Source organism: Pogona vitticeps, chromosome 5, assembly GCF_051106095.1.
Source record: "Pogona vitticeps strain Pit_001003342236 chromosome 5, PviZW2.1, whole genome shotgun sequence".
Classification (NCBI taxonomy): Eukaryota; Metazoa; Chordata; class Lepidosauria; order Squamata; family Agamidae; genus Pogona; species Pogona vitticeps.
Window position 1 is genome coordinate 113,422,552 of NC_135787.1, and position 23,861 is coordinate 113,446,412.

The 23,861-nt window shown below is 42.1% G+C and overlaps 1 protein-coding gene across 11 annotated transcripts in view; it reads right to left on the reverse strand.

Moving 5' to 3' along the window:
- Positions 1 to 23,861, reverse strand: part of CD36 (CD36 molecule (CD36 blood group)) — a 122,310-nt gene that overhangs the window by 64,825 nt on the left and 33,624 nt on the right. For 10 of the 11 annotated variants that reach the window (XM_078394294.1, XM_078394291.1, XM_078394292.1 and 7 more), the window contains exons 2-4: positions 20,397 to 20,622; positions 5,857 to 6,017; positions 3,520 to 3,664 (exon numbers count right to left, since the gene is read on the reverse strand). In XM_078394294.1, coding sequence (XP_078250420.1) covers positions 3,520 to 3,664; positions 5,857 to 6,017; positions 20,397 to 20,516 — 426 coding nt within the window. In that variant the 5' untranslated portion in view covers positions 20,517 to 20,622. Of the gene's footprint in view, positions 1 to 3,519; positions 3,665 to 5,856; positions 6,018 to 20,396; positions 20,623 to 20,823; positions 21,587 to 23,861 lie in introns of those variants that run through there. The other variant, XM_020789999.3, reaches the window with a different exon arrangement.

Consider the following 23,861-nt stretch of genomic DNA (forward strand, 5'->3'; position numbering starts at 1 on the left):
CGAAAACATTAGTTCTACTGTAAGTATGTCTAAATTGGGATCCAACCCATAGATCAGAGAAGTCATATGGAGGAATTTCTGATTGAGTGTATTGTTTTAGGTTGCAGAAGAAAAGATCTTTAAAGTAGGTGGGAGGAATTGCCTATTATTTTCTTTGTTTATTGCAGTTTTAGATCATCTGACAACCAGAGGTTTCTGGGCACTGTATAATACAATAACAATAAAAATCAAATAATTGCTCAAAGTGGTGGTGAATTCTGTTAAACACAGCATGATATAGCCTTTATTTTGGTAATTTGGAACTGAGAGTTCACCTAAGATTACCAAATACGAGAGCCGAGACATACAACCCAGTATCCTTCAGATGGTTGTTGTAGGGTTTTTGGGCTGTCTGGCCGTGCTCTTGAAGTTTTCCTTCCTAATGTTTCGCCAGTCTCTGTGGCCGGCATCTTCAGAGGACAGGAGTCAGAACTCTGTCTGTGCTCCTTCAGATGTTTTGAACTACAAACTCCTGTAAAGGCCAACCAGCATGACGGGTGATCAGGGCTTATGGGAGTTTAAATCCAGAAGAGCTTCAGGGCCTCGGGTTGTCTGCAGCTAAGTATACTACACATGGTTTTCCAAGTCTCTCTCTGCTTCTCACATGATGTACATGCTGTATTCTAGAAGCATATTCATATTTCAAGGGATTTTAAGTTTGATACATGCAAGGCATACCTAGATTGCAAGCTGGCACCAGTCAAAGTGCAGGCACATGTTCTTTGACTGGTGCCAGCTTGCAATCCAGATATGTTTTTTCTTTGGAGCACTCCTGCTTGGGAAACCTATAGGGTTTTTCGGGACCAGGCCTCTTCTCCTCTTGCTGTGTGTCAGCTGCTTGGCAGTCAGAAATTACCTTCTGCTTCATCTGGAACTGCCTTTGGGGACAGATATGTAAGCGGTGCTGGTGGTGAGGTTGCTGCCAAAGAGGGCGACACGAAAGGACTGCTGGTCAGTGGAAAGTCAGAGTTGGGAGCTGGGATTCAATTCATTATAGAAGGCATTGCATTCCTCCTGACAGGTTAGATTTGTAGCCTGGTAGTGCTCCCTGACTCAGCACCGTCACTAGACTCCCAAGTGGCAGCAGTGATGAGGAATGCCATAGCAAAGTTCCACTTAAGGCCAGCTAGGACCTTTCCTGACTTGGCCTTACATAGCAACAGACATCCATGCCTTCGTTACACATGCCTTGATGACTGCAATGCACTGAATATGGGGCTACCCTTCAAGAAAGTCTGCAGCTAGGCTCCTAATTGGTGCCTGGTATCATAATCATATGAGTCTGATACCGGAAGTCCTGCACTAGTTGCCAGTTGCTTACCACGTCTAATCCAAGGTGTTTAAACCTTTAAAGCTGTAAACATCTTGGGCCTAATTATCTAAGCAACCACCTGCCTTGCTATGAACTTGTCTGGACATTAAAATCTCCAGGAAATGCCAATGGTTTCAGAGGTCTGCCTAACAAGCACACAGGAGGCAGCCTTCCTGTATGTAGCTCCCAGACTATGGAATACACTCCCTTGTAAGTTGTGGTTGGCTTCTACTCTAACTGATTTTAAGAAGGGAGTACCCTGTTTCCCCGAAAATAAGACCTAAACTGAAAATAAACCCTAGTATGATTTTTCAGGATGCTCGTAATATAAGACTTTCCTCAAAAATAAGCCCCAGTTAAGTGAAACCCTGCCCTCCACCATTGTGCAGCAACCAGATGATGACATGACTGTAAAATAAAACATCCCCTGAAAATAAGCCCTAATGTGTTTTTGGAGCAAAAATTAATATAAGACCCTGTCTTATTTTTGGGGAAACACAGTACAAGGATGTCTTTTTAGACTGGTATATGATGTCTAATCCTGCTGTGTTATTTTTAATTTGTACCTATTATTGATTTTAGTTGTTTTTAATATACTCATTTGATTTTAATGGTGTTACAGTGGGAAAGATTATATGATTCTGTGATTTTTAGCTAAAGATTGATTTATCTGTTTTATCTCTTTCCTTTTATTCATTTAAGAAATTCTTAAGCTGCCTTGAGTGCCATTTTTAGAGGAAAGGCAGGGTATTGATGTAACAAACAAGGTTTTTTCCCCCAGTGCCAAAAAGACAGAAACTATGCAACAAGTATTTCTAAATACAGTTTTCTGTATAAGCCAGTTTTGTTACCTGAGAGAGACCATTAACAGTCTAAAAAGGATGCTCAGGTTTCAAAATTAACATATCTCAGAGTTCAAAGGACTTAATATCTATTTCTTTATTTTTACTGCATTGCATCAGTGCTATTATAATTCATCTAAATCATAAAAATAGTTCTCATTTGATTCAATCACTTTGTATTCAATAAAACAGAAAAATAGACAATATACTTTTTTTTTGCTGCCACATGTCAAAGTATTTGCATTCCTGTGGCATAGTTTCACTCATTTAGACTTCCAGACAGAGAGCAGCATTATTTCTATACAAACAAACAATACATTCTAATTCGTACAAAGAAATGTGATCTCATTCTACAGATCATGTCCTATGGAGTTTGAGCTACAGTGGTGCCTCGCTTAACAACGATAATCAGTTCCAGGAAAATCGCTGTTAAGTGAAAACATTGTAAAGCCAAAAAAACCCATTGAAACGCACTGAAACCCCTTCAATGCATTCCAATGGGGTCAAAACTCACCGTCCAGCGAAGATCCTCCATAGGGCAGCCATTTTCGCTGCCTGTCTTGCAAGCAATCCGTCCCAGAAAACAGCGGGGAGCCATTTTGTTTACCCAGTGGCCCTTTTGAAACCGCCGATCAGCTGTTTTAAAATCGTCGTTTTGCGAAGAATTGGTTCCCGAAGCAGGGAACCGATCATCGCAAAGCAAAAAACAAAACAAACAAAACCATTTAGACCATTGCAATTGCGATTGCAAAAAGATCATCGTAATGCAGTTTCGTTGTAATGTGGGGCAATTGTAAAGCGAGGCACGACTGTACATGCTTTTCCTCAGACTCACTGTCTTAACAGGACTGGTGGGCTTTGGAGATGCTGCCACACTGACACTAAATGGTGCCATTTTGAGCTGCCTTGGGTTCTTTTTAAGGAGAAAGGCGGGATAAAAATATTTTAAATGAATGAATAAATAAATAAATAAATAAATAAATAAATAAATAAATAAATAAATAGTAGCTCACTTAAGGAAATCAGGTAAAGGATGGACAAGGGATCTGAGGAAGCTTCTCTGTTCCCTATCAGCTTAAAGCAAGAGGGCAGCAGTGTTTTTTTTTTTTTTTTTTTTTTTTGAGGAACATAAGCAAAGGAGGAACATGTAGCCAAACCAAATAAGTCGGAAGTCTGGAAATTCTACTTTGCATCCTCATTATTAATTTGTTGTGCATGTTTGGGGACATCTCCATGTGTGAGAGAGAAGATAATTTTTTTGACACTGTGAAGGTTGTTATAACCCTGTGACCTTCATCTTAGCTTTTTATCACTTTCATTACTTACCACAACAGCAAGATTGACCATGGTGAATGTGTCGTTTTCTGACCCAACTGACATATCAGGCTCAAAGCGAGCAATATTTGGCTGGAAATAAGACACTGTGGAGTCAGGATGGTATGTGATGTTTTCCTTGGGTAAATATCTCATCCTTAGAAAAGGAAGAAACTTGACTTCAGTGATAAAAGTTGAACTGAAATCATGAGAATTGACAAAAGCCAGCACCTCCATAACGAGCTGAATTGATATTCCATCTAACCTCTGAACTGAGCTTTGACACATATGCTGACACATTCATGTTAGATTACTGAAGAAAATCATTAACATTAAGCTAGTAAGAGAATAGTACAACATGAATCTGTTCCATCATGTGTTATTAATATATTAAGTCTAAATGAAAAGTCATTAATAGCATTTAAAATGGCCACAAATGACCCCCAACCCCCCAAGGAATATGTTAACAGCTATTTAAAAATTTGACAACCTTTGCATTCAATGAGTATAATTGCAAACTTTTGAATTGTTATTGAATATGAACTGCTGGATAGCTCAGTGGCTTAGATCTCTAGCTGCAAAGCCAGACATAATGAGTTCAGTTTCCCACTGTGCCTCCTTGAGAGGGGCTGGACTTGATGATCCACAGGGTTCCTTCCAGTTCTGCAATTCAAAGGCTATTATTATTATTAAAACTTTAACAAATTAGGAGTGAAAAACAAAATCTTAAGAAATTGTTTCCAACTTCTAACTGCCAAGATTTCCCCTCCTCAATCAACCCCAGTTATACACGGCTTCTTTCTGTATATATTTCTGGATTATTCTTTCACAGATAGTGCCTCCTACACATATTGAGTATTAGCTTGAGTAGGCTGTTGTAATCAAACAAATCTGAAGGGCACCATCTTGGGAAGGACTGGGTCGACACGTCTGTGAGGTGGGTTGTGAACCATTGCAACATGTGCTCTGAAGGTGGAAGAGAGATTTTCAAAATGACTGGGATGCTTAATGTATGGCAGACAATTCACCGGAATATGGAGCTAATCAACATATTGGACTAGACTGACAGAGATCAGTATTCTCTTAAACCAGATTATTACTGGGGAGTGACACAAGGGAACAGACATGAGGTGACTGATCACAAGGCTTTCCAGATTCTGAAATAAAGCCAATTGTAAAGCACATAAAACTTTCAAGGTCTACTAAACTGTAGGCTGAAAGCATAAGTAGACAGCATTGGCCTCATGATTACCAGACTTCAGTACTTCTAACTATCCAAATGCTATCTGACAAGATAACAAATCAGTGTTGCCGGCCTATTGTTGAGTGTTCCCCCCCCGGCTCTATAAACCAGTGGTCCCCAACCTTGGGCCTCCAGATGTTCTTGGGCTACAACTCCCAGAAGCCTTCACCATCACCTCTGCTGGCCAGGATTTCTGGGAGTTGAAGTCCAAGAACATCTGGAGGCCCAAGGTTGGGGACCCCTGCTATAAACTGCAAAGGAATACAATACACACAATTCTTTGGAGGAAAGGCCACAACTTTATTGCTTACAGCAGCAGTTCTTGGCCAGCACTGGGGGATTGGATCTAGTGCATGGAGAGTCCAGAGCGCCACCCAATGTCTACTACCATTCACTTCAGCAGCTGCTGAAGGTTCCACCAGAATTAGGAATTTTCTGGAAACCACACAGATGCACACCAAGATGCTTATACAGCTGGGGCAGGGGGTGGGACTGCAGCTCCTCTAGCTGGACCAGACAATGACTCTGGCTCAATCTCCCCATACAGGGAGGTTTGGTAAATGTTCCGGGTGAACAGGCTCCTGTCATCACCCTTAAGCCATCCAGATCCAATCTCAATGCCCCAGTCAACAAAATTTTGACAAGATTGAGTGTACACACACATTGCAGTGAAAACACCCAAATCATCCCCCATGCAACCACTGACAGCACATCCTGCCATCACTGTAAAAGAGGGAGTGAGGGAGGGAAAAGAAGAAAGGGTTGGGTGCTGGCAAGCAGCAGAGCTGCTGGTGGGTGGCTGCACCCTCCAGCTTTTAAGCTGGGCAGCCAGACCAGGGTGAAAATCGCCATTTCCAGTCTACCTGTACCATCTGAATCCCACTCATCCCGCCAGCCAACACCAGGGCTAGGAGGGAAAGCCCACTCCTCACTAGCTAATCAAGGCCACTAGGGGAGCCTTTGACAGCTCCTCCTTCTTGCTCCACTAGACGGTGTGGCTGCTGCCATGCCTCTCCCAGCACCCTGGGCCCAGGTGAGCCCTTCTCAAAACCAACTGAAACAAAGTAAGTCTGTGCTCCTGCTTTAATTCATAAGAGCTTGCCTACCTATAGGTATACGGGCCTCTCTGCTTGAGTACAGGTTTTGATCCATTTTCCATCACTGCTTCTGGGTTTTGCACATCGAAGATCCAAAACTGCCTGTAGACTGGGCTGCCAGCCACAACCCAGTTTTCATAGGCGACTGTGCCATTTTCAAGTATGGTTTCCTGCAAAAGGGGAGGAAAAAGAGTGCTTATGTGTGTTTTTTTCTCTTTGTGCTGTCAAAAAAAAGAGAGAAAGGCTCCAACATGAACTTCTGCGCATTCAAAAGAACTATTTTAAAAATGTTAATCTTTCACTCAAAATCTCACCTGCCTGCCCCATCCATTTAGGGCCCCGTTCCAATTGTTCAAAGTCATACAGGCAAAAATAGCATTTCTGGAAAATACCAATAGGTAAAATGTTCGATCTGAAGCTTCAACTGAGACCCTTATTATTCTACAGAAAAATCTAGGTTTGAATAGAGGACAATAGGATAGAAATCTGAGGAACAAAAATAAACTACTTAAAGTCTCTGAAAAAAAAAACATTTCTAACATCAGAACAAAGAAAGCTGCTGAGTAAAAGCATTGGTTCACCTAACCCTGTTACTGCCAACTCTGAGTGGCAGCAACTCCTTATGATTTCAGACATGCATTGTTTCGTAGCTCTGCTTGGAGATCCCCAATATTCTCTAGTGGTGCTATTCACTTCTTTGAACACCCAGTACTAAAAACTTCTGTTCCTGCTTAAGCAAAATCAGGCATGTTTAGCATGCTTTATTTTGCTATTGGTCATGGCAATATAAACAACGGCTTAATTTGTAAGCCTAATTGTTGAGGCACAGATCTCTGAGGAATTCAAGGCAAAACAAGCTTGTTAGAGAGAATGCAGAGCCCCTTACAATGGCCTATTTCCAGAAAGTTGCACAACAGTTGATTTGCAAACTACGACAAGAGATCACTCAGATCTAAGACTTTGCAGGTCCATTTGAATTCACTGGCTGAAATCCAGCAGTAAGTAGCAACTTGAGTGGGCCCATTCAATCAGTGGGGATTTGGTGAGCCAACTCCTCCTTAAGTTCCATTGATTTAATGGTCCTACTGTAGTGGTGACTTAACAGCTGAATTTCAGTTACTACAGTATTTGCCTGTCAAAGCACACTCTAGCACAGCAGAAAAGTAACAAACCACCTTCTAACTCCTGTTCAGAAAAAAAAGGGTGAGTGGTATGAATAAGAACGCTTTGAACAGAATGAAAAAGGAAATTTAAAAAAAAATATTGGGAACTGTAATAAAAATATATTGATCTCCTATTCCATGCCAATATGTATAAAATGTAGTTTCACTCTTTATTTCTCATCACTAGCTTCTGAGCATCAACCCTGAAGCTAACATTACAGAAGGTCAACCTTTAACAAGACACGGTTGCTTTGGGAAGTCCCTTTTTCACCTCCACAGCAGATAAGGACCAGAGCACAGAGTGCTGTCCTCTGAAGATGCTGGACACAGAGACTGGCGAAACGTTAAGAACAACAACCTTCAGAACACAGCCAAAGAGCCCGAAAAACCCACAACAAACAAGGGTCATTTTGTTGTTTAGTCGTTAAGTCATGTCTGACCCTTCGTGACACCATGGACCAGAGCACGCCAGGCCCTCCTGTCTTCCACTGTCTCCTGGAGTTGGATCAGATTCATGTTGGTAGCTTCGATGACACTCTCCATCCATCTCATCTACTGTCGTCCCCTTCTCCTCTTTCCTTCACACTTTCCTAACATCAGGGTCTTTTCCAGGGAGTCTTCTCTTCTCATGAGATGGCCAAAGTATTGGAGCCTCAGCTTCAGGATCTGTCCTTCCAGTGAGCACTCAGGGTTGATTTCTTTCAGAATGGATAGGTTTGTTCTCCTTGCAGTCCAGGGGACTCTCAAGAGTTTCCTCCAGCACCACAATTTAAAAGCATCAATTCTTCAGTGGTCAGCCTTCTTTATGGTCCAGCTCTCACTTCCATACATCGCTACTGGAAGAACCATAGCTTTGACTATGCAGACCTTTGTTGGCAAGGTGATGTCTTTGCTTTTTAAGATGCTGTCTGGGTTTGTCATTGCTTTCCTCCCAAGAAGCAAGCGTCTTTTAATTTCGTGGCTGCTATCTCCATCTGCAGTGATCATGGAGCCCAAGAAAGTTAAATCTGTCACCGCCTCCATATCTTCCCCTTCTATTTGCCAGATGTTGATGGGTTTGGTGGCCATGATCTTAGTTTTTATTTATGTTGAGCTTCAGACCATTTTTTGCGCTCTCCTCTTTCACCCTCATTAAGAGGTTCTTTAATTCCTAAGGACCATAGCTTACATCAAAATAACTTTACAAGGACATTAGACTATGTCCAGTCTCAGAGTCTGTATCCCATCCTGAACATTAGCCTATACAAACTGCAATGTGAAAGGTGTCGGATCACGTTTACACAATATGCCTTTTGTCTCTGACTGGTCATCATTGTCCAGGAGTTGAAAAGGCTAACTCAAAGGCACCTCTAAGAATGCAACATCAAAACACATATGCAGCTTTTGGGTCAGGCTGTCTGTGGAAACCAGAACTTATTTTTCTGCTTGTGAAACACTGTGTTCTGTTTTGCTGTGGGTCAACTCCTATAAAGGTATGCAGGTATTCCTGTATTCTCTGAGATGCTTGGATGTGGGTCGTGAGACCCCAGGCTCTCCATCTTGCAAGCTTCTGCTGCTTCTCTTTTTAAATAAACCTCTCTTTCATATTTGCAAATTTATCTTGTGTGCAATTTGGTCCTCTCCAATTTTCTCTCTTCCCCCCCCCCCCAGATACCTGGTTGGAACTTGCCAGAGGGGGGAAAAAACCTTAAAATTTTACAACAGGGACCAAAAATCTTCGCGAATTCAAAAAAAAAAAATCATTCTGGCAACTACAGACACATTTCTAGACAGCCAATCTACAGAGAAAAAGACAAAAGCAGGATTTTTTTTAAAAAAAGATCATGCTGAATTGAATACAGAAAGCTGTCACAAAATAGTAGACTGCTCATTTCTAAATGTAGAGACTTTTCATCTGACTGAGGTTACCACTGAGATTCTCAGGTTCTGTTTGCAGATTTTAAAAAATCTGCCTGCAAGATGCCTCCCTGAGAGCCATCAAAAATCTGTCAGAAATGGACCTCCTTGTCCATTGACCTCTTGCAGTCAAGGCCCCAGCTCAACAGTCCTAACTACCTGCAGCCTTTTAGCCTTGGACAATTCCAGCAGACAGAAGGGAAAGCTCTATAGGGGGAAAGATCAATGTGCTTTTCCATGAAGAGCAGGATATGGTCTTTGCTTTCAGAAACAGGAGAATATTTATTTTGATATTTGCAAGGCCTTCCCCACAAGACTAAGGAAGCACAACCATAACAACAACAACAACAACAACAAAGAGCGAGAGCGAGAGAGATGATGACTGGTGCCGGCATTTGACAACTGCTACCACACCCTCTGTTGCTCTTCCAGTGCTCAGGGGATGAGGCAATATCCTGAACAGGAAGTCAGTACACATCTGGCAAAAAAAATCTGGGCCAAAGTGAAGGGAGTTCCACATTCAGATTTCAAAACAGGCCCACAGCAAAGCTGTTTCTTGTCTTTCATAAAACCCCAATTGTGGCAAGCAATTAAAGTACTATTAATAGTAAGGCCACGAAGCAGAAAAGGCTGTGATGCAAAATGTTGAGCCTTGATATCTGAAATACCCCGTAACAAGGCACCAACATGTTATACTGTATTCTGCTTTAAGGCAGAACATGAAATTTAAGACTTCATCAGACCATTTCTAGCATTTCCAAGTGTGCAGTTGAAGAAGGTGGGTTAGGTGGGGTTCGGTTGATTAAATGTTCATTTATCTAAAAAGAAGCCTGCTGGATAGCTCAGTGGTTTAGATATCTGGCTGGAGAGACTAAGAGTTCAGTTCCCCACTATGCCTCTTGCAAGTAGGGTCAGCTTGTGTGGCTTGGGCAACCTGCACAGTCCCAGAGCACCACCAGAAGAAGGGAATGGTAAACTACTTCTGTGTCCTCTCTACCTAGGAAACCCTGAAAAGGTTTGTCATCAGTTAGAATTGACTTGATGGATTGTTCCTATTGTTATCATCATCATCATCATCATCTAAAAATCCAGAAATTGTGCTTGTGCAAGGAATATAGCTTTCTCTTTATTATTTCCTTTATGCAGAGACTTGTGCAACAATGTGTTGGGTGTCTGTTCATGACACCTGAAATCTGAGATCAGTGGGATCAACTTCCTTTCCTAAGAGAAGTTGGGTCTGTGGCCTCGGTAACATTCTAAAGGCAATTACATATTAAGGCATGAAATGTGGTTCAGAGAAAAGTGCCTACAATTTTCTCCCCACACATAGCAAATAACAGTCCAGGGAAGGAACAACCCTCAGGAAAATGGGACACACACACTAGAGCCCATGCTTGCATGCACCACGGCTAGGTCAAAATATAAGCAAGCCTCTCCTTTAAACTTTTGGGGGTCCAATGAGAGAGGAACATTGCAAAATTGTAATCGGGGCCCTGTTAGGATGGCTAGCCTAAATCAACAGATGAGAGATATGTCACAAGTTTGCCTACCAAGAAAGGAAGTCAACTCCTGGTAGGCAAACTGCTTATCCATACTGTATACCACCCAAGTATAATTTGTGGCAGATACAACAGACCACAGCTCCCATAATAATAATATAATAATAATATAATTTATTGTCATTGTAAGTATATACACAGTATACCATACAACGAAATTCACATAAATCATGGCTGAACATGGTATGCAAATACAACCCAAATATCAGTCTCTCCTCTAAGACAGGATAAAAGATCCAAGGGTCACAACCTTTCTTTGCCCTCTTAAGACAAAGGGAAATCATTTTTTTTCTCAAAATGAGCAAAAAAGATAAGAAATGTTCCATGATTGCTCTGTGGAGGGGAAGATAACATGAGCATCTGAAGGAATGTTTATTGATGGCAGTCATATACTATATGGTGATGTGTTAGCACAGAACATGCACACAGTATGCACAACCATAACACAGTGCATCTGTCTTTCTTCATTAATATAAGTACATTTAAGATCTGTGGTGAACTGCCCATTCTTGCCCCCCCACATATCCATGGTGGGTATCTCTTTGTAGAAGTGACTATCACCCTCCATTAAATGTATCCAGAACATGGGTACAAGCATCATACAAAGTCAGAACAATGGGCTTTGTCAGCACTAACTGGCGGCATCTGTAGGGGAGCGTTTAGACAGGGGTCCTTCCCAGCCCTCCCTGACAGGATCAAGGACTGAAGGGGGGGGGGCTTTTTTTCATGGAAGATTTATGAGCCCTCTGGCTTCTAGGCTCCAGCAAGGTCCTCCAGAATTCAAGGCAGTCTTATGACAGAGATGATAATAGCAAACTTGGATCATATCCAAAGACATTGTTTCTTTGGCCCATGCAGTTCCTGTGTGTTCCTCCTCCTAACCAGCCATCACATCAATCTACCATATTCCTACTATTACAAAAGCAGAAAATGAGAAAAGAAAGAAATAAACACTATAGTTGCTGGAACATATTATTGCATATTACTCTGGGCAAACTATTTCCACATAGGGAGGAAACAAGAGTACAGGGTATTTTCTCCACCAGAAAGATACTGTACTTGTCTGGTGGTTCCATGTAAGTCACTAAAATAGTGCTGGTTATAATTTTCTGCTGTTCGAAACACTGAGGCTTACGTTCCTGTGGTCAGGCTAAAATGTTGTCTCGCTGACATATGGGAAGGTTTTAAAAGCAGTGGAAATCTCAAAGACATTTTGAGATTTCACCTGCAATTTTATTAATTGCAAGCAAATTTTCCTGCAGCCTTTGCTAGGCTAAAACAGAACTCCAAGCTCAAGTGTAGTTCCAATGAGCCAGGTTAAGTACACTGCATTTCCGCCTCCTCCTCCTGCATATTCTATGCACCCACCTTCCTCCTCCATCCTCCGTCACCCTACATCTTGTTATGCAGCAGTAGATCAGTAGATAAGCACAGCATCCAGTATGAGTCCTCCCTCTGCAGGCAGTGAAGTGTGTCTCGCAACTCAGAAGAGGAAGTATCTTCAAAAACATTTAACCTACTGATGCTTCATTGGTATCTTTTTTTAATTTTTGAAATTTACCAGTAGCTGCTGCATTTTCCACCCTCGGCTTATACTTGAGTCAATAAGTTTTCCCAGTTTTTTTGTGGTAAAATTGGGTGCCTCGGCTTATATTTGGGTCAGCTTATACTCAAGTATGTATGGTATGTATCAGGGAAATCAAATACTGAGGCACACCCATTTCTTTTAGAACAATCCTAAAATTTTCATTATCTAGTCAATGGCTTTGCTGTAGTCTATAAAGCACAGACGGATCTATTTTTGTGTGCTCCAGTAGTCAGTGTGGAAGAGATTGTCACTCTTGAATTGGCCTCCTCAGCCACACTAGACGCTGTTCCAAGTCCTCCATACAGAGTATGTTACCATAGTCTTTCGAGACAGAAGGATGCCTACGGTAGTAGACAGTGTATATTTGTAATATCTCTAGTGCCTCTTCCTTTATGGAAACCAACTTGAACATCTAGCATTTCTTGGCCCATTTGTTGCAACACCACTCTTCCCCAACAAGACACCCTCTAGGTGTAAATAGATTCATTACCTCCTTTAACTCAGGGGTGATGGAGGTAATTTTGCTGAGGAATTTGTTTTTGCTGGGATTTCTTTTGTTCCCCCACACACACCGCATGGCCTAGGAGGTGGGGCTTTCCTCCTTACATGAGGGTGTGCCAGGGCCTTGGCCCTTTTCCCTAGGAGGCTGAAGACCAGGTTTGCCTGCATGGACATTTTGCTGAGGAATTTGTTTTTGCTGGGATTTCTTTTGTTTTCCCACACACACACCACATGGCCTAGGAGGTGGGGCTTTCCTCCTGAAATGAGGGTGTGCCAGGACCTCAAATTCTATGACTCTATCTCTGACCCTAATATGGTAAATAGGAAAGCCAATTAGCATTGCATACACCTGGGAGGCAGGAAAGTTTTAAGGGTCGGATCATACTTCCGCACTATTAGAGAGCAGGCCAGGTAGGTGGGACTCGTCAGCCTTGGAAGGCAGCCCATCTAGGAGAAGGAAAACTCTGATTTCAAACCTCCACTGCCTTGTGGCTATATTCACTCATGGAAAAGGCTTCAGGAGTTAATCTAGAGGCAAAATCTGAAGCTGGAGTCCCGAAGGCAGTTCATATCATTCTGCCAACTCCTGCGACATTGCTGGAACCAGTTGTATTGGCTCTTGCCTTTCCATTGGACCATTTCAGCATTGTGGAGAGGGGGGATTTGCTGCTTGGGTAACAGCCTCTCCTCCATATTCCTTTACCCAGGCTTCATGCTCTGGAGAGGACACTTCTCGATACAGAGCATGTTACCATAGTCTCTCGAGACTGAAAGGATGCATATGAGGGATGGAGGTAATGACTATGGAGTCACCAAGTTAAAGGAAATCTGAACTTTGCATGATCTGACTGGCGAAAAAGCAGCCCATGACAGTAATTGTGTTGTGTATATTTTTAACTTTTTTTTTGTAGTGGTGTTGTCCAGTTTTACCTTGGGGAAGAGCACCTCATTTCGTTGCACCCACTTGTGAGTGCAATGACAAATAAATTTCTTATGTCTTATGTCTTATGTCTTAATCCAGAAATGAGGAGGTTGCAACAATCATAAGCAAAATATTAAGGGTTCAAGAATGGATTATTTACAAAATTATGTACCAGTAGAGGATGCTTACACACATAGCTTACCTATAAACTTAGTTTTGATACAGAACTACAGTATAAGTTAGGTCTATTCAGCATGGCCCTACAAATTCATCAAAGATAACATACTCTGCTCAACGCATAGACAAATCCATTAAGCACAATCTGAGACCCAAACTAGACATTAAGGGGAATATATATCCCTGAAAATCAATGTGTTTTCCCTCTAGTAATCACATTTTATTAGAGATGCATGCTTCTGCAGTCACCTTCCAAAGTCAGCATGTGTTTACCTCCTAACAACCAACACAGACAAAAAGCATAGCCAAATGTAAAATATGGAGGGGAATAAAGGCACATGTGGTGACGCACAGATACCTTTCATCACTTGAATGAGCACCACTTCTAAATATTTGCTAAGCCGTCTAGTACCACCTAAACTGAACTTGAGGAGAGGGTCACCTATACTTCCAGCCCTCCAAGCTAGGCATGTGACTGAACGTCTTGTCTGGAGTTAAATGGGTGATTCTTATTAGTTGTAATCACCAATCATGTGCCTATTCTGGAACAGACCTGTTGACCCCGACAAATCATTCTAGTCCAGCAGTGTGAGCTGCCAGAGTTTTTCAGTTAACTGGAGTAGTTCATGATGATTACACAATATGAGGGCCTGTTTCAGAACAGCTTGCAACTGTTGTGTTTATTTAAGCCAAGGCCAAATTCAGGTCACTCTTCCAAGGAGGAGATAGTGAAGTGGAGAGAAAAACTGAGATAAAGAGATTCATTCTTTCTAAGCCGGACCTTGCCCATCAGATTTGAGAACTGAGTATCTGACCTGGATAGTACCTTGTTTAATTTTTGAGTGACCCACCATAAAAGTAGCATTAGGAAGATAACATGTCCTAAATAATCCCCGGTCAGCCATGAACTAGCTGGGTCACCTTAGGCAAGTCATGGGTTCATTAAAAGAAAAAGTCCCAAGCCTGCACCTCTAGACTCATATGCCCCACTTAAAATATGCAGCAACTGTTTGTAGTATATTCTTGAACTGTTTGTAGTATGTCTTCTAGGGCTGTTCTGTGAATTATGAAGTGTCAATAGGGAAGAGTTTAAACATGGGGTGCGCCCACTCTGTCATCAGCAAATATGGTAGAAATTCATAATTTAAAGTCCCCATCAAATTTGCCACAGCGTTTTCTAGGGCAGAACTTTCCATAATCTCTCAATTTATCTAACCATTAAGCTACTTCTACATAACATTTTCCCTCTCTAAAAAAAGGTAAAGGTTCCCCTTGACAATTTGCCCAGTTGTGTCCAACACTAGGGGGCGGTGCTCATCTCTGTTTCCAACTCATAGAGCTAGCGTTTGTCCGAAGACAATCTTCCGTGGTCATGTAGCCAGCACGACTAGACATGGAACGCCGTTACCTTCCCACCAAGGTGGTACCTATTTATCTACTTGCATTTTACATGCTTTTGAACTGCTAGGTTGGCAGGAGCTGGGACAAGCGACAGGAGCTCACTCCGTCGCGTGGATTCGATCTTACGACTGCAGGTCTTCTGACCTTGCAGCACAGAGGCTTCTGCGGTTTAACCCACAGCATCACCACATCCCTCTCTACTTCAAAACAAAACAAAACACCAAACCCCCCAAAATAAAATAAGTCTATGGTCCCTCCCTAAACATATTTTGACTTGATGAAACCACAAAATTTTTGTTCTCTTGTTTTGTTTTGAAAAATGTCCAGAAATAACCTAGTGAAAGGAAAGGGTGTTTCAAGAAGTTGAGAGCCAGCATCATCACTCATGTGCCTTCTTGTTGCACATGCATCAGGCACAGTGGTGCAGGGCCTTGCAAAAAGACATGCTGGGTTGATTCTTCCACAAGTCCCAGCAGTAGTGTAGAGCAGGGGAAAACTCCCCTATATGTCATACATGCTGTCAGCAAGCCTGCATGTGATTTGGTCCCTAGTAGGAATTGGTGGCAACTACAGCCATCCTTGAGTCCATTTCATTCTTTATCTGGACGTCAACAGTACAGGCTTTTCCCCAAGTCTTGTCTGTCATATTACCCCCCCTTTGTTCTTTAGCTCAGTCTTGTGATCCCTTTCAGAATCAACTGACCCAGAAACAGTTCATCCCCACCACTTCCAATCATTTCCTTCCCTTCCCCCTCCCACATTGTGACACCAAAAGAGCCTGATCCGGGCCCTGCAATCACAGGGAAAAGGATCCTGCTGCTCTGGTATCCTTGCGACATTCACATTTTTTCAAATCTCAGGCTCTTCCTATGAAATCCATGAAAAATCTTTCAAATGAAAGGAAGTTTTCATTTAAAAAAACTGAATTCAATTCTCACTCCTCTCAGGGAAGGCCAGAGACAGGGGTTCATCAGAGTACAAGCACCACTAAGAATCCTGGAATTTGAGAAAATCACTCAAAGGATTCTATAGAGAAGGAAATATAGAAATGGAGCTCAACAAACGAAGGCAAAACATAGGAGGAGGTCCGTGGAAGATATTTGGGGTAATAGGACCCCGATGCTGTTGTCAAGATCCCCACAAGCACTGTTCATCCTCCTGTGCTGAAAAAACAATGTTAGTAAACCATCTGAGAATAGACTAATCATCTTCCAATAAGATCCTATGTGAAGCAGATCTAATAAGATCCTATGCAAGGCAGCTCAATTAATTGCAATCCCCTGCAATCTGGGGATGAGTTTATTTATTCATTCATTCATTTGATTTCTATACCACCCATCTGGCAGCCAAGCCCCACCACCACCAGCTCAGTCCACAAGCTACCCATATAAGATAGCATAACTTACATACACTTCATATTATCAATATTGAACTCAGGAAAAATACCCTCCAAACAAGGCATCAGTGCAGTCAGGAAAAAAAAAACACAATACATTCCACATAGAAGTCTACTTATTCAGAACTCTGGCAGTAATTCAGAAGACTGAGTGCTCGAGAGAGGAACAATAATTAGCAAAAAGAGCTGCACAATGTAGTTAATTCACTTTTAAGAATAAAGTCCTGCATTGAAAGAGAACTCCTAATGTGCGCCATGGTAAATGTTTAAAAGGCTAAGAAATTTGGTCAAGAACATGATATTCTAATTACACCATTTTGAAACTTTTCTGAAGCCAACTAAGGACACATTCTACAAATGGGCCCTTGCTTTAATTTTATAGGCTCCGGGTGACTCACATTTTCAGATCATAAGACAAAGATTAGCCAGTTTTGGAGTTTTGGAGCTGGTACATTTGACTTCATGATGGACACTGTTTTGAATGCAGTCCATCTAGGGAGTTCAGAAGGAGTACTGCTACTCAGAAAAGCAGCAATGAAGGGACTAGAAAAAAAATTCAAGGGTAAGGATGGGTCACCGGAGATCAAGACAGAGATCATCCACACTTGTATTCCTGGCTACCATGTATGGGTCTGAAAACTGGACGGTGAAGAAAGATGACAGGGGAAAAAATGATTCATGTGAAATATGATGCTGGAGGAGAGCTTTATAGATGCCCTGAATGGCCAGAAAGATGAACAAGAGGGTAGTAGATAAATTCAAGCCTGAACTCTCTCCAGAGACAAACATTTTGAAACTGAGGGTGTTGTATTTTGGGCACATCAGAAAAAGGCAAGATACCTGGGAAAGACAGTAATTCTGGGAAAGGTTGGAGGCAGCAGGAAAAGAGGAAAACCAAATACAAGATGGATTGACTTCCTAAACGAAGCTACAGGCTTGAGTTTGCAAGAGCTGACGAGGGCTGCTGGGGACAGGACCCTGTGGATGCAGCTCATTCATAGGGTTGCCATGTCAGAGGCAACTTGACAGTACGTAACAACAACAATCTAGTAAGAGTATAAGGAGAAGGAAGATCAAGCACAGGGCTGGGCCTGTCAGGCACAGCACTGCTGCTGCCACAAATGGAAGATGATTAAGAAGCATGGAATGAGTGCAGCTTTATGTACCATATAGCTATCCTAGGCTACTCTACTCTGCTTTTGTTGGATCTCACCTGGAATATTGTGTCCAGTTCTGTGCAACACAGTTTAGAAAGGATATTGAGAAGCTAGAATATGTCAAGAGGAGAGCTACTAGGATGACAAAATCAATCAATCAATCAATCAATCAATCAATCAATCAATCAATCAATCAATCAATCAATCAATCAATCAATCAATCAATCAATCAATCAATCACCCTTTTAGTGCAGTGCACTATTCCAGGCAGTTTCAACAATAATGAATAAAGCACATAACTATCAGACTGCTAATACATACTAAGAAGTTAAAAACATTAGGCAGATAAAAAGAAACATTGCACTAAAGGCAGGTTTTGATAAGATAGCAAGACTAAGACATAAAATCAAGTAGGGTTCATCAAGTGGAAGATCTGGAATCCAAGCATAATGAAGAACAACTGAGTGAACTGAACACATTTAAACTAGAGAAGACTGACAGGTGTCATGATACTGTTGTCTTTGAAAATGGAGCAAGCTCATTTCGTCGGTTTCTAATAGGTCAAAGTCAAAGTAATGGATCTAAATTAGAAGGGAGGTGATTTTGACTAAATACTAGGAAAAATGTATTGAGAGTAAAAGCTGTTTCAGCCATGAAACAGACTGTCTTAATGAGGCAAGGGATCGGTAGTCTCTCTGCTCATTAGATTCTATACAGTGTGCCTCTCAAAAACAGTCCCTAATTCTTTGCAGCTCCTATGACTTTTAGCCACTACCACTCATTCAGGCTTTTTCAGCTTAATGGCCATTGCTGCAAAAAGAGATTGCCAAGCCACTGGGATATGCACTGAAATTACTATCAGATATAATAGGGAATGTTGTCCCTTGGCTAGTCCAAAAGAGAATTCAACTACTGGGCGATTCAGCTCTTATTCATAGAATGCTGGAGAAAACCATCTTCTCTTTACCGTAGGCAGCAATATATATTGGCAGAGCCCTGATCGCAAGGCAAAGCCCTTCTATGCAATCAAGATGTTCTGTGGAATGTGCACGCATATTCTGCATGCAGAGGTTTCCTTGGTGTGAATAGGAATTCAGCCAATAACTATTAAGCCTGCACCTACTCACAGGCCTTTTATCTCGGCCACACCAAAATGAGTGACATCAAAATTAATATTATGTTTCACAATGTTCCATATCGAAGAAATCCTTTCTACATATAACTTGCCTGTTGAAGAACACTTTACCTTCCACAGCTTTTTTGGAATTTGCCCTGCCCAAACAAAGACAAAGCTTGACTGTTTGATTTGTACCTGAATCAAGCCATCCTATTTGCATTAGCCCTCAAGCCTCTCACAGTGTGTTGCATCCTAGAGGAGCTGCTGATAAAATTATTACATTACTCAGTAATGAGTATTGGCCATGGCTTCAAAGAAGTTTAAAATGACCTGCAGTGCGTACAAATTCATTTCTTAAAAGAAGCTCAAGTTCATGAATATAGAATATTGTGCCTCTGTATTAATGGTTCGAAATACCAGGAAATGGCTTTCTTGGGCTCACCGCTATTTAGACTGTGCTGGAAAACAGCCCTGACAATTGTTTTATGTTTGGATGAGAACTGATGAAAAAAGGAGTCAGCTTCTGAGATTGTTCTGTATTTGGTGACACTTCATGAATGATAGTGAGCACAAGAAGGTATCCTGTACAGCGTAGATCAAAGGTTTCCAATTGTGGGTCTCCAAATATCCTTGACTAAAACTCCTAGAAACCTTCATCACCAGTTTTTCTGGCCAGAATTTCATGGAGTTGTAGTTCAAGAACACTGGGGACCCACGGCTGGGAACCTCTTGACTGCTGCCACTGATGTTGTCAACATTCATACTGCCCTTTGCTATGTAAAGCTTGGCAACCTTTTTCCTGCTGGCAGCATGGGCACAATATTGTGCAGTAATTGGGGCCATTTCCAGGCTTTCTGAATTGTGGGTACAGAAGCATAATATCACACATATTGGAGAGTTTTTGAAGAATTGAATTATTAAAATGACTCTAAGATCAAGGACCAACTAAGACAAGTAAACAGATGTTAAACTGCCCAAGGATCTAACTGATACTAAAGCAGTGAACTTTCTACTTTACCTCTACAAAACCCAATGCAGTGTTAGCCATTTATTATTTCCCTTCCTATTCCTCTGTTTTGACAGAAATAAAGTGAAATTGTGCACAGGAAAGTGACATAGAATGACATTACAGACCTGCCTCTCAGGACTTTTCCTGTACAACTTGTGCCTCCACCCTATTTATTAGGCATAACACATCTGCATTTTTTAAACTAAAATTAGGTTTAATCAAATCCATACTTTCTTTAAGGAAATGGTTATGCCTAATTGAACACCCATTTAGATTAGATTAGGCATCCTTCAGTCCTGAGAGACAAAAGTAACATGCTCTGAATAGAGGACTTCGAACAGCGTCTAGTGGGGCTGAGAAGGCCAATACGAGAGTGACAATCCCTTCCACACGGAAGACAAATACAATCTGTCCCCTGAACACCCGTAGCCTTACATTAACTAAGCATTATGAGAAGACTAGACATTTTGGGGGTTGCATCATGATCAAACTAAGAAGAGATTGCACACCTTACCTTTCTTGGACTACAGCACCCAGAGTTCCCCCAAAGTGAATGAATCAATTGGGGATTCTGGGACTTGTAATCAAAGATCGTAACATCTCCAGGTCCTGCAAAGGAGAAGACCTTTAAAATCTTGAAAGATGAGATTTAGGATTTGTTACCTTTTTCACTGTCTTCTCTACAAAGTAGTTTCCAAGCGGTATCAAGACACCTCCAAAGATGGCCAAAACTGCTCCTAGGATTGCCACCGTCAGCAGGCCACAGTTCTGGTTGCATCCCATTCTTCTTTAGAAATGTTGTGTTAGTGACTTCTGCCTCAGGGACCTCTGACAGCTTCTGTGTCCTGGCAACCCTCTCACCAGCTGGAGCTTCTAATATAGCAGAGGCCTTAACAGAAAAGAGATCGAAGTACAAAGGGCAGCATGAGCAATAGCATAGAAGATCATTTAGCATTCATAGACCTTTTTGTTGAAAAAAAAATGATTAGATTAAGCTCACACTCCCCTGCTGTATAACTAGTAATTAAAGTCTGTAGGCAAAAAATTTAGTATTTTCCCCCTATTTCATAATCACAAAACAAATACTCACATGTAGTCACATCATTCCAGAAGTCAAGGGCCAATTGCAAACTATTTAAGGCTGACCCATGTCTCTCTCTGTACAAAGGGAGTTCTGTTCAGGTTTTGGCCCAGAAACATCGGACAGAAAATTGATCTGAGCACCAGCCTTAGTGGGAAATAGAGTTCATACACGGAGATATACCACCTCGCAAGGGTCACTCAGCATACTATGGTTAAAGGAAGGATCTGTGTTCTATCTGTGAAGCTTTCAGCTAGGATTGTCTGTTTGCACAAGGTGAATCGGACGTTTCTGCAGTCTTTGCCAAATAACCAAGGATCAAACTATGCATTACAGAGAGCATGTGATTAGAAGCTGCAGTTGTTGGTATTCTAGAGATATGATTCCAGCAGCCTTTCCCTTTTTAACAGTCACAACTGAAATCAATGTGCACACAATGGGAGATGTGGAAAACTCATCATCTGAAACATTATGTGGAAGTTTGAAAAGTTTGTATCTATGACAGTTGAGTATCTTCAGGAGTTCCTTCTTCTAATTTATGGTCTTACCATGGTCAATGGCTGACACTGGCCAGATCAAAACTCAGGAGTACTTGTTAGAAATAACCACCTGTTTGTAGCTGATTACTTTTAGCAGTAACGGAGGGCAGAAGTAAGTTGCACAACAGCTGTAACTCAAGGGATTTTTTCAGTCCTTTTGTAGTATAACTGTACTTTTCCAAAAATTTTATTGTTAACAGGAGTGTGGGCTCTCTACACAGAGAAAGATTCTCAGATAGCTCACACGCTGCCTTATGCTCTCTTGCAGTATGGTGACAATGAGGTGGGTAGGATTCAGCTATGTTTTTTATTTTTGAAAAATAGGAAAATAGTTATCTACTCTAGCAAACGGTTTGTTTTCTTTCTTCCTCCTTCCCCTAAGTTTACAATTTAAATGGGGAATCCCAAAAGAGCTCTCTCTCAAACCAGTCCCGATTTGGCACAGACTTTACCTTCATCCAAACAGCTGCGGTTGGACTCTTATTTCCCACCCCGACCTTCAACATCGACTACAACATCGTCGTCACGAAGAGCTCCTTCTACTAACCAGACCCAGAAGGACCATATCCTCTCATCTACTCATTCTCTCGAACAAAGCTACACCAAGCAGCTGCCTAGTGAGAACTCTCTCCTGGACTGTGATGTTATAGAGTTCATAAAACATTATTCTACACTAACTGCAAGAACGGTTTCCCAGATTTTCTCTCAGCTTACTTTCCTTACAGATTTCTTAAAGGGTCCACGCTCTAGTTCTCCACAGTTTCCATCTTGCCTCCACAAAACTTCAGATAAACCTAATTCAGATGCCTGTAAAGTAACTTCTCCTTGCTCCCTCCCTGATGGCTGTCTTCCTCAAGCTCCTCCTAAGTCCACAACGCATTTGGTCTATGTTCCTCACGCTGCTGTTGTCACAGTTTCTCCCCCCAGTGGTTTCACAAGTTTTCCACGCTGGACTAGAACCGCCCTGGTGAAGAGACATCTCGCCTTCCTTTTAAAAGTGAATGTCCGGAACATCGATCTCTCCAGGATTGAAATTTTGTCAACATCTTATTACTCAACTAGACTATTGCTGACCTTTCACTCGAACTATGTTCCTGGGATGTTATTCTCGTCTGTGAGCCTATTACAACGATGGGGAGTTACCCCTCACCGCTTCTTCAAGAATACCACCACTGCCAAGCTTATTTTGACGAAAGCTCCCCTGCAACCTCCTCCTATTGGCGCCTCCCCCTCTTCCAAGTGGATAAACCCTCCTCGAACGTCCAGACCTACTCACCTCCCATCGGACTCCTTGCTGCTTTCCTTTACTTCGCCGATCCCTCCATCTCCAACGAGAAATGAACCAATCCATGCTCCTAGGCCGATGGACCACCTGACTCCCCCCTTGATCCCCTCTTCTCCTACCTTGCAACATTCCTCTATTTCTCTGGAGAAGCCTCAAGTCATCACCTCAGATCTCCAGCCGACCAACGTGTCTCCCTCAATCCAATCGGAAGCTTGTGACTGCCTTCCTGCATACTCCAATCCTTCTCCTGCTTTTCCTCCCTATATTCCCCTATCCCCTACATGTATTGTCAACCGGGGTGCCTCAACCAGTTCCTTCGCATTGGTCGATGCTACGTCCCAGGATCCCCCTCCTCTTAATTTTGATTTTATCAACCCTACACCTGCAACAGTTGCTCCAGCCTCACCCTCTGACCCTGTCTGTCCTCCAGCCCCTGTCCCCCTCCTGCCTTCTGTGGATCCCCCTCCTCATCTAGACTCTAACACTGCCCCCTGCTGACTGACTGTTCCTCCCCCAGCCCCCCCATCTCCCCAACCCTCCCTCCAACTGATCTCATGGAATATAGGCGGCTGGAGGAAAAAAGCCCCGGACAAGGACCTGCTTAAGTTTCTCTCTAGCTTTGATATCATTCTCCTACAGGAAACCTGGTCATTAACCCCTCCGTCTATTCTGGGTTTTTCTACTTTCCATCTCCCTGCTGTTAAATCTAAATCAAGAGGACGTCCCTCTGCGGGTCTTTGTTGTTTCTTTAAACCCTCTTCCTTATTTACCCTCATCTCTATCCCTTCCCCCTCATCCTATATTCAAATTTTCCTCCTCCAGTACGGCGAACTTAAAATTCTACTGCTTAACCTTTATTTCCCGCCTCCATCCTCTTCTCTGAACAGCTCCTGGATGGAGGTAGAGAATCTTGCCAACCTTAATCTGGAAGCCAATCCATCTGCCCATATTTTGATCCTGGGGGATTTTAATACCCGGTTAGGACCCAATAATTCTGCCCTAGCCAAATATATAAATTTGGAGTTTGATGAGTCGTTTCCCCCCTGGCTCAATTGCCCAAGGTCCTCTAGAGACAAGATTATTACCCCTCATGCTATCTTTTTAATCAATCTTTGTCTCAACCTTCATATTGCCATTCTCAACGGCACATGGGGTAAGGATATTCCTGGGGAATATACCCACCTCTCCACTAGGGGACCAAGCGTAATTGATTACGCCCTTGC